The sequence below is a fragment of the Gracilinanus agilis genome, chromosome 3 (assembly GCF_016433145.1).
Source record: "Gracilinanus agilis isolate LMUSP501 chromosome 3, AgileGrace, whole genome shotgun sequence".
NCBI classification, from domain to species: Eukaryota; Metazoa; Chordata; class Mammalia; order Didelphimorphia; family Didelphidae; genus Gracilinanus; species Gracilinanus agilis.
The window spans coordinates 111,999,368-112,014,469 of NC_058132.1; the positions used below are offsets into that span (position 1 = coordinate 111,999,368).

General features: G+C 38.5%; 1 protein-coding gene across 1 annotated transcript in view; it reads right to left on the minus strand.

Annotated features, from left to right (window-relative positions):
• The window catches only part of ME3 (malic enzyme 3), a 140,990-nt gene extending 127,289 nt beyond the window's left edge, over nt 1-13,701 (minus strand). Inside the window, exon 1 of the mRNA XM_044668934.1 lies at nt 13,566-13,701. Within this exon, the coding sequence (XP_044524869.1) occupies nt 13,566-13,701 (136 nt within the window). The remainder of the gene's footprint in view (nt 1-13,565) is intronic.
• Nucleotides 13,702-15,102: the final 1,401 nt, after the last annotated feature.

Below are 15,102 nucleotides of genomic sequence, written 5' to 3' on the forward strand. Positions count from 1 at the left end.
CTTCCTTCCTTCCTTCCTTCCTTCCTTCCTTCCTTCCTTCCTTCCTTCCTTCCTTCCTTCCTTCCTTCCTTCCTTCCTTCCTTCCTTCCTTTCTCCCTCCCTCTCTCTTGCTTTCTTGATTTCTTTCTTCCCTTCCTTCTTTCTCCCCTACCTTATTAAACATTATATCATAGAATCTTGGACCTCAGAATTGATAAAAGAGGGAGGCTCTAGAGTGCTATAACCCAGTGCTATATCACCTGGACCATCTTGTCTCATATCTAGATCATCTAGTTTATCCTTTTTCTGAGGGATAAATTTCCCTCTATGATATCCCTGAGAAGTGGTCATCAAATAGGTGCTGAAATACTTCTAGTGATGTCCAACTTATGACTTCACAATGCAATCCATTCCACCGATGATTACCCTTTGGGGAAATTCTTTCCTACCAAGTTGAAATCTGCCTTCTGATAACTTCCACCCATTATTCTAGACCTGACCTGTAGAATTACGAAGAACAAGTCTACACACTTTTTTCACACAACAACCCTTCCCACATATGACGATAAGTATCATTTCTCCCTCTATTTTCTCATTTGTAGGCTATGAATTTCTAGCTCCTTTAATCATTCCTTATTTTATAGTATTTCTAGACTCTTTAGCTTACATTTAGCTTACACTTCTCTTCTTTGTCAATGTCCCCTGTAAAATGATGCTGAATTATATATAATTCTTGTTTTGTTTAAACTCTTTGCCATCTGTCTTAGAATCAACACTGTATATTGGTCCCAAAGCACAAGAGTGGTAAAGGCTAGGCAATGGGGGTTAAATGACTTGCCCAGGAACACAACGAGGAAGTATCTAAGGCCAGATTTGAACCTAGGACCTCTTGTCTTAGGTTGGCTCTCTATCCTCTGAGTCACCTAGCTACTCCCAATTATATATAATTCTCCAAATGTGCTCTGATTAGCACAGTGAGGATGGAAAGGCTATTTCATGTAGTCTAGACACTAGATTTATGTCAATGCAGCCTAAAATCCAATTATACATTTAGCAGCTTTATTATTGAACTGGTTCATATTAAATGTCCTGAGTTTCTTCAGCTATTCCTCCTATGACACAATTTAGTTTCTCACACTTGAGTCTATCCTCCAATTGGCTGTCACAGTATTGTTCCTAAAGCATAGATTTGGCCACATTACTTCCCCACTCATCTTTATAAACTTTAAAGGCTCCCTATCACTTCTAGTTTCAAATATAAAATCTGGTTTGCTATTTGAAACCCGTAGTAATCTGGCCCTTCCCCTACTTTTCTAGTCTTAGACCTTGCCCATCTTCTCTCCATCTAATGGTGGCCCAGTGATGCTGGCCTTCTTGTTATCCCTTGAACAAGGCACTCCATCTCCTGACTCTGAGCATTTTTTCAATGGCTGCTTTCTATGCCTAAAATCCTCCCTTTCATCTCCATCACATGGCTTTCCTGCAGTGTTTTTTATTTTTATTTTATTTTAAACTTTTACCTTCTGTCTTAGATTCCATACTAAATTTCAATTCTGCAAGGCAGAAGAGCAGTAAGGGTTAGGCAATTAAGGTTAAGCGACTTCCCAGTGGCACACAGCCAGAAAGTGTTTGATGCCAAAATTGAACCCAGGTCCTCCTGACTCTAGGCCTGATGCTCTATCCAATGTGCTACCTGGCTTCCCCTCTTCAATGGAGTCTTTCAAGTCCCAGTTATAGTCCCACCTTCTAGAAAAAGCCTTTCCCAATCCTTCAATGCTAGATCCTTCTCTCAATTCATTATCTCCAATTTATCCTGTATGCATCTTCATTTTATATGATTATTTTTATGTTGTCTCCCCCAGAGAGAGTTCCACAAGTCTACTTTTAATTTTAATTTTTCTTTGAATCCCCAGTGGTTAAGTGCCTGGCCCATAATTGGTGCTTAATAAATGTTTATTGATTTACTGAATGGCATAACGAGATGTGGTGTGGCATAGTGGATGGAGAATTGGCTCCAAAACCAGCCAGAGATTCAAGTCCCACTTCCGACATATTGGCTGTGTGAGCCTTGGCAAGTCACTTAAACTTTCTTTTCTATTTTTTTTTGTTTTGTTTTTTAAACCCTTACCTTCTGTCTTGGAGCCAATACTGTGTATTGGCTCCAAGGCAGAAGAGTGGTAAGGGTAGGCAATGGGGATCAAGTGACTTGCCCAGGGTCACACAGCTAGGAAGTGTGTCTGAGGCCAGATTTGAACCTAGGATCTCCAGTCTCTAGGCCTGGCTCTCAATCCACTGAGCAACCCAGCTGCCTCCTTAAACTTTTAATACTCTAAGCAACTCTGTGAGATTGAGTACAGAGAAAGTGGTAATATGCATTGTTAGGGGGAATTTCCATACCCAGAATTTGCCTATACCACTGAAATCACATCCGAGAGATTTAGAGCTGGAAGAGACTTGATCTTAGATCCCCCCACCTTGAAGCACAGGGTGCTTTCTATTATACTGGACTGTTTTTTGCTATTTTTTTGCATTCATTCAGATTAATCAGATTCCAAGTTTATAAATAACAATTCCCAAGTACTAACTTTATGGTACGATACTAGATTATACCACAAAATATCAGAGAAATAGTGGTCCTGGAAAGAAATAGCTCCATAGTCAAGGAGGATGTCAGTTCTTTCAACCAAAGAACACTGTGAAGTTGGCAAAATCTGTCTTCAGGATCTTTTTGCTCCACTCCTGTTCACCCCATATTCTATTTAGGATGAGCCGTCACAGAATACCAACAGGTTCCAAGTGTTCAAACTTATCCTTTCTGGTAGAAGGGTAGGGGTAGGAGCGATGCTTTCATCTGCATAGGAAACTCCCTGAATGAGAAAGCAAATGCCTTTTGTCAATGAAGACCCACATTTTTTGAGACTTGGAGAATTTCCTGGGATATTGAGATGTTAAGTTATTTGCCCAGAGTCATGCTGCCAGTATGAGTTAGAGATGTGATTTGAACCTGGGTCTTCCTTGTTCCAAGACCTCCCTCCAAACTGAGCCATGTTCCCTTTTCAGCAAAATGATGTCAGTGTAATCATGGGTAAGGTGATCTTTTAATATTTACAACATTTTTTTTTGGTCTACATTTGAAATCAGAGGATTTTTGGAAATGTGGCTGCCATTCACCAGCTATGTGACCATAAAGAAGTCACTTAACCTCTATCAGCCTCATCTCTCTAATTATAAAATGATAAGGATCCTTGCAATCCCTTCCTCACTGGGAGGTTTGGGAGATAACAATTATAAGACCACTGGATCACAGATGGAGAGTTGGAAGGGACCTTGGAGTCTACCTAATCTCACCCAGTCATTTTACAGATGAGGAAATTGAGGCCATGAGAAGTAATAAGTATCAAGAGAGGGATCTGAATCCAGGTCCTCTTTGTCCAAACCCAATCCTCTCTTCGTTGCATATTACATTATGCTATACAGTGTTGCTACTAAAAATACTATAAAGTCCATAAAGTGCTACATAAATGCAATTTACTGTTATCATCAACAGATGCATCATCTAGGGGTGTGCCCTTCTTCTGCATACTTTGTATAGTTGGGGAATGGATAGGCAGATAAGTACTCTTGGGTGATGGCTTGTAATGACATCCCTCCCAGTATTTATGCATTCTAAGTTTGTCTTCCCTTCTCATGTCCCTCACACCTAGAACAGGGCTCTCTACATGGCAGAGGATCAAGATGCATTTACAGAAATGAAAATAAAACTTCCATTTTAATACCAATTTCATAAACCTCAAACAAAAATAAAATAGACTATGAAATCAGAAAGCCTGGGTTCTTTTTCTTGCCCTGATCTTTGGGAATTTTATGACACTGGACAAATCAGTTACTCTTTATATCCATCTCCATAGCTGAAAAATGGGAATACTAATGTCTGCCCTCCTTTACTTTGCCAGGATTTTGTACAGGTTCCAAAGGTATCTGCAGAACAATAAGCTATGGAAGATAGGGATATTATTAATGTACAATAATATTAGTATGGGATTCTAGTTTTTTTAAAACTAAATGTTATATTTTAAAATAAACTAATTAGAATGCTCTACCTGCTACTTTTGTGCCTCTCTTAATGATGAGATGCTACTTGGCACAGAAGTCAAATACTTGAGGTAAATTCCAAAGGGAAGGAGAAATTTCTCCATCTGCTCTCTGTGAACAGAAAGGCTCCTGATAAAGTGGACAAGGAGATAGATGTGGAAAATGTGGAATTCATTAAGAGGCCCGATTACATGGCAAAGCTGATGAAGAATGCCCCCTATCTCCAAATGCATCACTCTCTGACTGAATTATTTGTAACCATGAGAAAAAAGGCCATGTCCATGGAAATTTCAGCTGAAATTGATACTGGAGTCCAAATAGAAAATCAGCTCAAAATCGCAAAATTATAATTGCAGTGCTCACAGATGATTCTTATCAAGGCTGAGGAAGGTCAGTGTGGTTTCAGCTGTTTGTGGAATATGAAAAAAATGTGCCAAGAAACCCAGAGAGAGTTAGTGGAAAGCAATTTTAAAAAAACCCAACAACAATGTATTTATTTTCCAAAAACAATAATCAAGAAACTTTATGGTCTACTATTTTCCTGAGTAGCCACACTTAACACTAGTCACATTTTATTAACACTGTAAGTCTGAAAGTAGCTTTACAGATGCCCTGATTTCTAAAATAAATGAAAACTTTCCTGTAATCTTTAAAGATTTTGGTTGCTCTAGGACTTCAAGGCAAATGACAGCGTTCATTTGTTCCCTCTCTCTCTGTCTCTCTGTCTCTCTCTCTTTCTCTGTCTCTCTCTCCCTCTCTCTGCTTTTTTTCTCTCCTTTTCTCTGTTTTTTTTCTCTATATCTCTTTGTTGCCTCTGTCTCTTGACTGTCTCAGTTTTGGTTGTAACAAATATTTGTAGCAAGAAATTTTTAGTTTTTCAAATGCAAATGACAGATCCTGTTTTGGTACAGTATTAGCTTCCATTCTGACTCAGAGACATTCCCAGTGAGTCACCTGTTTACAAGATATGGAGAGAATTTTTTTTAAGGCCTATCTATTCATTTTCCCACAGCAAGCCTGGGGAAGAGCTTCCACATTTTTTCCACTGATTTATAAATTGTTGAAATCTTCTCACTGAGCCACAGAAGTAGGAGTTTTGGAACTAAACTACAACAAAAAACCCAGGGCCCACAGAAACGGGGAAGGCATGATCCTGGTTTACATTCTCTCATATTTACGAGGCAATTCCACTGTTGGACATATTGGTTTTATCTCCAAGCAATTTGTAAGCGGAAGAGCCCGGCTGCTTTAATATATCACATAAACATTTCTGAAGTTCTCATTGCATATTAGTCATGAAAGCTAGAATTTAATAAGAGAGACTGAAATGCTGTTTTCAAAGGGGACAAAAGTTCACTGTAAAAGCATATGCTTAAACACAGGGGACTCTGAGGATTGAAAGCAAATGCAAGAGGTGGCTAAGGACCAGAAATCAGATGTTTTAAAAAGGCTCAAATACCCAAAGTAACCAAGCAATGGAAAGGAGTGAATGTCTGAGCAGGCACATAGTTTTTCATATGGCCTCCACAATATAGATGCTATTGCCAGGAGAAATCCTAGTGTTGCTTTCAACTATCAGTGTCAAAGGAAACTGAGAAGTTATTAAGTTGTTTTCCTTCTCTGGACCTCAGTTTCTTTACCTGGAAGAACAGATGGGATTGGCTGGATGGTCTTCAAAGTCCCCTTCAGTTCTGACATTTTATAATTCTTATGATTCAAATCCTGGCTCTGCTACTAACTGCCTGTGTGACTACAGACAAATTATTTCAACTTTCTGGGCCTTGGTTTCCTCATCTGTAAAAGTAAAGCCATTGGAACGCTCCAAATCTATCATCCTATGTCTGACCTGTGGTCCTATGAGCACATGTGATTGAAATGCAATTCCCAGTTAAAGAGTGCCTCCTCTCTAAAATATCCCTGAGTTACTAAATAGGTCACAACTTCTTAATAAACTAAAACTCCATGAGGGCAGGGATTATCTCTAATCTGACCTGTATCCCTTTCATAGAACCTCAGCGTAGTTCTCTGCATGCAGTAGGAGCCTAATAAATGTTCACTGAATGAATTTATGAAGGCTTCTAATTGTGCCAAGACTGTGCCTCCCAAGGCAGCCTATCCCCTTGATCCCTCTCCTCCATCCAGTTAACCTCTCATCCTCTCTTCTCCCTTCCACTGAAAAAGTTCTTGAAAATATAGTCTCTCCTCGTCATTTTCTCTCTTGTCTACCCCTTGCCATTATCTTCTTTCTTCCTTTACTTTGGTCACTAATAGTTTCTTAATTTTTTGTTGTTTGACTCTTGGCAAAAATACTGGAGTGGTTTGCCATTTCCTTCTCCAGATCATTTTACAGATGAGAAAACTGAGGCAAACAGGTTTAAATGCCCTTCTCTGTCTTTTTTCCCCTCTTGATCTTCATCTTTACCCAATTTTAAAATGGGTATTCATAAAGTTCGGTCCTTCCTCCCTTTTCTCTCTATACTTTTTTTTCCTTTGGCAATATCAATCATTCCCATACCTTCACAAATCCCTGGTATGATGGATAGCACTAACTTTGGAGTCAGAAGAGACCTGAGTTTGAATTTAACCTGTGGCATTTTCCAGCTATGTGACCATGTGAAAGTCATATAATATTTGTCAACCTCGGTTTCCTCACTCTACAGTGAAGGTTAATAATACTGTAAGAAATAATAAACAGGTTGACTCTTAAAAAAGAAACATGGAAAGACTACATGAAATTATGAAGAGTGAAATAAGCAGAGCCAAGAGAACATTATATACAGCAACAGAAATATTGTTTGAAGAATTTGTGTATGTCTGGCTCCAGAGAAAGAGCTGATAAACAAATAAGTCAGACATAGCTTTATATATACATACATCTTTTTGCCAAATGATGCCTTCGCTAATGGAGGGAAGGAAGAGGAGGAGGGAGTTAATTAAATGTAACAATGAAAGAAAGAAATAATTTTTAAAAAGTAACAATTCATCAGGTTATTGTGAGGTCTAAATGAAAGAATACATGAGAAAGTATTTTGCAAACCTTTTTGATGCAAAATGTAAGCTGTTATGTTAATTCTCATCTTGGATTTTATGGAGTTCAGAGAGAAATGATTCTGGGATATAGTATTGCTCTCTTGTTATTTTATGCTGAATAGTTCAGTGGACTGTTATCTAATTGGATTTTTTAAAACTTCCTTTTATAATTGAATAAAAGTGTTGGTGTGTTCACTCAATTTCTGTGGGTTTACTGAAAACATCCTTGGGATAAACATCACTAGCCGGATGACAAGAATGATACATACTTTATCCTGTTCCCTCATGGTTTTAATTTATTCAATTAGGTCTCTATCTTTTGAGAGCTTTCTATTCCATTGAGTTTGGAGATTGTTATTATTCTTATTAACATGCTCACAATAGTTATATTTCTAACCCTCACCTAAGTAAGCCCCAGAGCCACATCTCTAGCTACCTACAGGATTTTTATTTATGTGGCTGCCCATAGTCCCTCAAACCTGATTTGTCCAAAATTGAACTTATGATGGATTATACATAGTGTTCCAAAAGTCCTGGTACAATATGATTGTGATGAAATACTACTATGCCATAAGAAATTAGAACAGACTGATTTTTTTAAAACCTGGAAAGAACTATATGAGGTAATGAACAATGAAATGAGTAGAACTAGGATAACATTGTACATAGCTACAGAACTAATGCTGGAAGAATAAACTGAGAATGTTACCCCCAGAAAGTGAACAGAAAGGTAAAACATGAAAGACAATTTATACAAACATGTTGATCTCCCTGATGATATCCTTTGTGATGCAGGAAATTGGGACACTTGAGGATGGAATCTATTATCTAGACATGAAGAAAAGTAAGCTAAACCTATGTAAGATGTGTTTTTTCATTTGTATAATATTTTTTCTTTATATATGGAAATGCTTGTTTGGTTTTGTAAACATTTGTATTAATAATAATTAAAAAGAGAAAAAAGTCTTGGTGCAGCTTTAAGCTATTCAAATTTTTAAATGCACTGACTTTGGGACACTATTGTGTCTCTGCTATATATACGTAGATATATATTCTATATTTTACCATAATATCCATTAATACAGGGGCTATGTCTTATCTAAACTTCATATACCAGACTCTGCATACAGTAGGCACTTATTATATGTTTGTAACTGAACTGAATTGCTGAGTAACTCTAGGACTGGATATTTAAACTCCAGTGTCATGCACCTGGAAAGATAGGCTATGACTAGGTATGAAAAGTGATGATATGAAAGAATGATATTAGTCACCAGTAAGAGATGATGAGCTCTTACTGAATTTCAGTCTGTAAAATGTCTATTTTCTTATAATGTGTCCTGAAAGTCACTATTTTACAAAAAGCGAAGTAGCGTAGAGGGTGAAATTCAATGAACGGCACTATCAAATTGTAAATTTCTATATGCTGCAAGCAAGTGCCCAGACTCATCTTCCTTTGTCACATTTGCCATAATAAATTAAGTACTGTTTTAGAGGCCAAACCATTTATTTTTCTTTTCCTCATTTATGGAGAGAAGAGTAATAGAGCCTAAGCCAGTTTTTAAAAAAAATATAAATCAAATAATCAATACTAAAATATTCTGTTAAATTTGATTTTCTTAACATAATCAAATGTATGTAATATAAGAGTAAGACTAAAATAATTATGCACCATCTTGTTCACTAATTCAACTATCATCAATTACTCCTTATCACAAACAGAGTTCTCTATAAAACCATACTAGTTTTTCCCCACTTAGGGAGGAAAACACTTTTACTTTCCTTGAATATTTTTATAGGTTCATAACCTTCTACTTCTCAGGTTCGGTACAAAATGAAAATGGTTTCTGTACTCAAGGCACTTGGATAACAACATACTTGTCCTGCCTACCTCCAAGGACAACTATGAATACAAGATTGAATGGAAAAAAACCATTGGACAGGGAATCAAGACTTCGTCACTAACTGTGGGGCCTCGGAAAAATTCATTTCATCTTTGCGGGCCTCTGCTTTTCTCATCTGTAAAAGGCTGGCACCAGACTAGATGATTTCAAAAGTTCCTTCCAGCTCTAACATTCTAGGATCAAGTAATACTACGTCAAAGTCTCATGGCCTCCAATTGCCAGTTAACTGTGACCTTAAGCACAGGCATGGCTGAGTGAGTAGGAAAGATATTTAGAGGTTAGTCTTCACTCATCTTGTATGATAGAAATATCACTATCTAAATTTGGTTTCTGCTGTGCTTTAGACCTTGAGTATCACGAGAGCAAGCCTACTGCATGAAACTCTCTTAAGGGATGCACACAACTGAGGGGAACACCAACACAGCCACACAGAAGTCATTCAGTAAACAGATTCTCCAAAGCTCCATTGGGCTCTCTTGCTCACCCCTCCTGATAATACAGTCAGCTGTGCAGCATGAGTCAATTTAGAAACAAACGGTGAGGGAAACCGGTAGAATAGTAGAATAATTGTGCTGGAAGAGACCTTGCAGTTAATTGGTTCCAAATTCCTGCTTCCAAGTAGGATCACACCTAAGCCTTCCGTGGAAAGATGAGACTCTCCTCTTTTCAAGGACCTCTTGGGAAGGGGGATTCCATAAGCTTTTATTGAGGGGGATAACCATAAGCTGGTTCCAGGGTGAGCTTATGTTTCTTTGGAAGTGACTGAGAAGGACTGGGGAGAACATCTGTATTGACTGGTGCTAGGTTCTTTTGAAAAAATTGTGATTTGAAAGCCTGCATATTTTTGTAAAATCAATGGTGTTAATTATCCTGACAAAATCCCTGAAACAGAATAACTTGACTTCTGTAAACATAAAAAGTCCAGAAGGTAGGATATTTGTCTCTCCCCACCCTACACTGTAGGCTAGGATCTGTTGTGGGATGTATAATATACCTTTGTGAACAGCAATGTGGCTCTCTATTACTTCCACAATCAAATTTAAAATCCTCTGTTTGGTCTTCAAAGTCCTTTATAATCAGCCTCTTCTTTCTAGTCTTCTTTTTTAAAAAAATAACCTCTCACCTCACCTCTTAGAATCAATACTAAGCATTGGTTCCAAGGCAGAAGAGCAGTAAAGGCTAGGCAGTGGGGGTTAAGGGATTTGCTCAGGGCCATACAGCTAGGAAGAGTCTGAGGCCAGATTTGGACTCTCCTGTCTCTGGGCCTGGTTTTCTATCCACTGAGCTACTTAGCTACCCCCTCTTTCCAGCCTTCTTATATTTTATCCTTGACTTTCCCATATACTCTGTCATCCAGTGATACTGGCCACCTTGCTATTCCTTGCACAAGACACATCTCCAAACTTAAGGCATTTGATCTTCCTCCCCATCTTCTCTTGGCTCCCACTAAGACCCAGGTAAAAATCCCATCTTTTCCAAGAAGCCATTCCCAGTCCCTCTTAATTCTAGTGCCTTCTCCTCAATTTATTCTAGAATTACTTTGTTTATACATGCTTATTTGCATGTTGTCCCCTCCATTAGACTGTGAGCTCCTTGAAAGCAGGGATTGTCTTTTGCTTTTCTTTGCATCCCCAGGACTTAACATGGTGACTAGCATGTAGCAAGCTACTTAATAAATGTTTATTGACTAATCCTGGGTGGATTAAAATTGGGATGTTAGTCCTATTCCTCAATGAGAGCTTTAAAAATAGAACTTCATCAGACTTTGTCAGAGGCAGCTAAGTGGCACAGTAGAGAGAACACCAAACCTGGAGCAGGGAAAATTATTCTTCCTGAGTTCAAATCTGGCCTCAGAAAATTACTAGCTGTGTGACCCTAGGCAAGTCACTTAACCCTGTTTGTTTCAGCTTCTTCAACTGTAAAATGACCTGGAGAAGGAAAATAGCAAACCACTCTAGTGTCTTTGCCAAGAAAATCCCAAATGGAGATATGAAGATCAGATATTATTGAAATGATTAAACAACAAAAACTTTGTCAGTAACAAGAATTTTATAAATTTCAACTAAAGTTTTACAAAAAAGGAAGAGAAATAGATGTATTGGGATTATTGAGTATTGACAATATGGCAGGCACTATGATGGTGCTGTATCAGGAATACAAAGACAAAATGAGAACAGTCTCTGCTCTCAAAGGGCTTATGTTATCCTAGAACACCTGGCTCCTTCTTATCTTCCTGATTTTATTATACCTTAGACCTCCACCTCCCTACCTTCTACCATGTACTCTATGATCTAGTGACACCAGCTTCCATAAGGTACGCCATGTCCTGACTCCACGCCTTCTCCCTGGCTGTCCCCTGGGCTCTCCCTCCTTGCCTCCATCCCCTGGCTCCTCTGATTTCCTTTCAGTCACAGCTAAGAGGCTTCTGCAGGAAGCTTTTCCCTATCCCCTTAATTCTCATGCCTTCCTTCTCAGACTACTTGCATAGAGGGACCCTGTTTATATGGACTTCTTTGCATGTTGTCTTCCCCAATGGGCTGTTAGTACCTCTGGACTGTGCCCGCTTCTACCTTTTTTGCATCCCTAGCACTGAGTACAATGCCTGCCACATAGTCGGTGCTTAATATCTGATGGCTCTCTGACTAGAAGGAGCACATATTGGATGCTTGCTATGTGCAAGGCATTATGCTAAAGTCTGGAAGAACTATTTCTTTGTGAAATATTCCCCTATTAGCCCCATTCTACCCTGATCTCATTACCTTAACTTCTCTCCTCCTCAAAAATCCTTCCCTGGTCCTTTATGTATGTGTCTATTCTGTGCTACCCAAAGATGAATCACAAAAATCAGCAACAAGAAATCGTATTTATTTAGTAATTTGCCCTCATAGCCATCCTGGGAGGCAGGTAGTGAAAGTGTGACTAACTTCTATTACCATTTAGTGTTTATTTAACATTTTAAAGTTTGACAAGTACTTTAGAAATATCATCTCATTTTATCCTCACAATAATCCTGGGATATTTAATTAGTTAACCCCATTTTATAGATAAGAAAGCTGAAGCAGACAGAGGTCAAGTGACTCATTCAGGGGTCACAGAGCTAGTAATTTTCTGAGGCTGGATTTGAACTCCTTTTTTTCCTGACTTCAGGTCCAGTGCTTTCTGTACTAAGCCATCTAGCTGCCTCTCAGAGAGTAGATCAATTCGTGTTAAGTGATATGAAAGATTAGTTATTTGGAACAATATCAGATTCTTTGAGAGGCATCATGGCAAGGTGGATAGAGGGTGAGACTTGGAGTTAAAAAGATCTTGGATTATGACATCCTTCTGAGGTATACAACTATGTGCCCTGGGTAAGTTGTTTAATGTTTCAGTGCCACTGGCAACTCTCTAAGATTATAGATTATAGATGAGTTGCCAGTCTGCCTTGGTTAATGCAGTTTCTAAAATTGGGAATTTCCTGAATCCATGAAATCCCACATTTAGGTCTTAAGCATCCACTCTAAATATAAAGCCTAACACGCTAGGATTTCAACAAGCCAACAAGCATTTATTAAGTATTTACTATGTACCAGGCACTGTGCTAAGTCCTGGGGATACAAATATAAACAGAAAAAAATAAAGGACAGTCCCTGCACTCAACTGATATTCTGATGAGAGAAGATATAAAAGACCTAATGTTTAGGGAGGGATGAAGATGAATGGAAGCATGGCAAAGAAAGTCTTGAAGTAATAGGAGCAGAGTCTTAGACATGGCTGGTTTGGGTGAGCAACTTTAAAGTGGAAGGTGCATCCAATATGATAATGCCCAGGAGCGAAGTAAGCTTCTGGAGTAAAGAAGCTTCTCTCACTTACGGAGATGAGAAAAGTTCGTATGGCTGCCTGGACAGAAATTATTTGGAGCTGGAAGAGACTGCCATCTTGTCTCACTCCCTTCTTTTGAAGCCCAGAAAGGTGAAAATGTTTCCTTAAGAAAACAGAAGATCCGGTGCCAGGTAGTCTAACTTTTATCTGTGCTCTTCACCAAATGCCACTGTTGCTGTGACTCAGAAGCTTTAAAGTTGAATGGGCCAGTGACCATAAGTTAATTCAAGCTCAAGATCCATGCTATGTAAGGGGAAAGCTGGACTGATCTGTCAGCCTGAGCATACGCACTTCCTTCTCAGGGTAAGGAAATTCTTTCCACACCTACCTCTTTGATCAGTGTGGCAAGGATCACCAGGGACAAAAACAGGGAAGACAGAGTCAGATAAAAATGACAGAAATATAATTTTGTTTAAATGATGGGGGAAATTGTCCTTTAGCCACGGGAAGTCATATATAATACATCCTGTTCTACTGAATATAGCACATTGGCTTGCAGCCTGAATAACAATGATTGTGCTGCACATCTGTATAGTACACTCGTTTTCTTCCCTTCTCTGCCACGTATGTACATAACTGATGACCTTGACAGCTGAGATGTACTCATGGATAGATATTTTAGTCAAACCCACAAAGTAAGCCTTAATAAAATGGCCCTGAATTTTCATTTTTACTACTATGATAGATCTATGATCTCACCGATGTGGGGACTCATTCCAGTGATGCAGATGGCAATACATCCATACCTGTACATCATCCTGTGCAATCTTGACCACGGCTTCTCGTAAGTTATCCATTCAATATGCTGAGGGCCTTCCTCAAGATTTCTTGACATTGCACAGTTACCAACGAGATATGTGGATTACCCATTATTACTTATCCCTCATCCTCAGTTTATGAGCAGTCCTCCTTTACTACAAATCTCTGATGCTATCTCACACATAGATTCTCTGCCACAGTCCCTTGTTGGTAATATATTGTAACCTATCCATTCCTACTATGCACATTAATTCTTTAGAGACTATGGTATTCTATGACATGTAGCCATAGAACATGCCTGGAAGAATAGTGATGAGTCTTTGATTCAGGGAGAAGCTAGAAATAATTATAAGCACCACAGAAATTTTCCAAAGGCAACCTAGCTTACTTTCTTCCTCTTAAGCTGATCCTGAGCCAAGCTCACTGTTTACTTGTGTTCAAAATATTTAGATCAACTCTATAGATTGCCCAAATGGCCACTTGTCATTGTGTGGACAACTGTCATTTTTCATCATTTGAATCTTCTTTATGATTATAGATCTTTGTTTCAGTCATCTGCAATTCTTCATGACCCCATTTGGGATTGTTTTGGCCAAGATATTGAAGTGGTTTGTCATTTCTTTCTCCAGCACATTTTACAGATGAGGAAATGGAGGCTAATAGGGTTGACTTGCTCAGAGTCACACAGCTAGTATCTGAATCTGGATTTGAATTCAGGTCTTCCTGATTCCAGGCCCAATTCTCTATCCATTGTGCTACCTAGCTGCCCCTGGATTTTTTAGAATGCTATAAGATATTCTGAGATTTGATGTAAAGTTCACAATGCCACCTAAAAAGGAGAAAAACTAAAGGACTGCCTCATATATATATGTCAGCAGTATAGTACAGTGTATAGAGCCTTAGATGTGGAGTCTAGAGGTTTAGGTTCAAATTCTGTCTCTGACACACTATCTATGGGACCACAGACATGTCATTTAAACTCTCAAAGACTGTTGCCTCAATTCTAAAATTAGGATAAAAATACTTATTCTTCTTATTTCATAGGGTTATTAGAAAAAAACTATTCTGCTAACCTTAAATTTCTTTTGAAAATATGAATCATTATTCTTAGTGAAGTCTTCTTCAGTATGAAAATTTAGGCTAGACATCTTCCATGATTGAGGCAAACACTCTGAGTAAGTAAATGCTCTGTTTCTTTTGCACTTATTTTGTGACTATTAATAGGAAAACAGACTTCATCAAATGCTAGAATCCTTTCTTTCCCTCTCTGCCTCTCTTCTTCCTTCCTTCCTTCCTTCCTTCCTTCTGTTTTAGAATCTGGTTTTAGAGTCACCTAGAATTACTGTATATTATTCCAATACAGAAATATTGTATATTGATTCCAAGGCAGAAGAGAGATAAGGAGTAGGCAATGGCAGTTGTGACTTGCCCAAGGTCACATAACTAGGAAGTGAGATCAAATTTGAACCCAAGACCT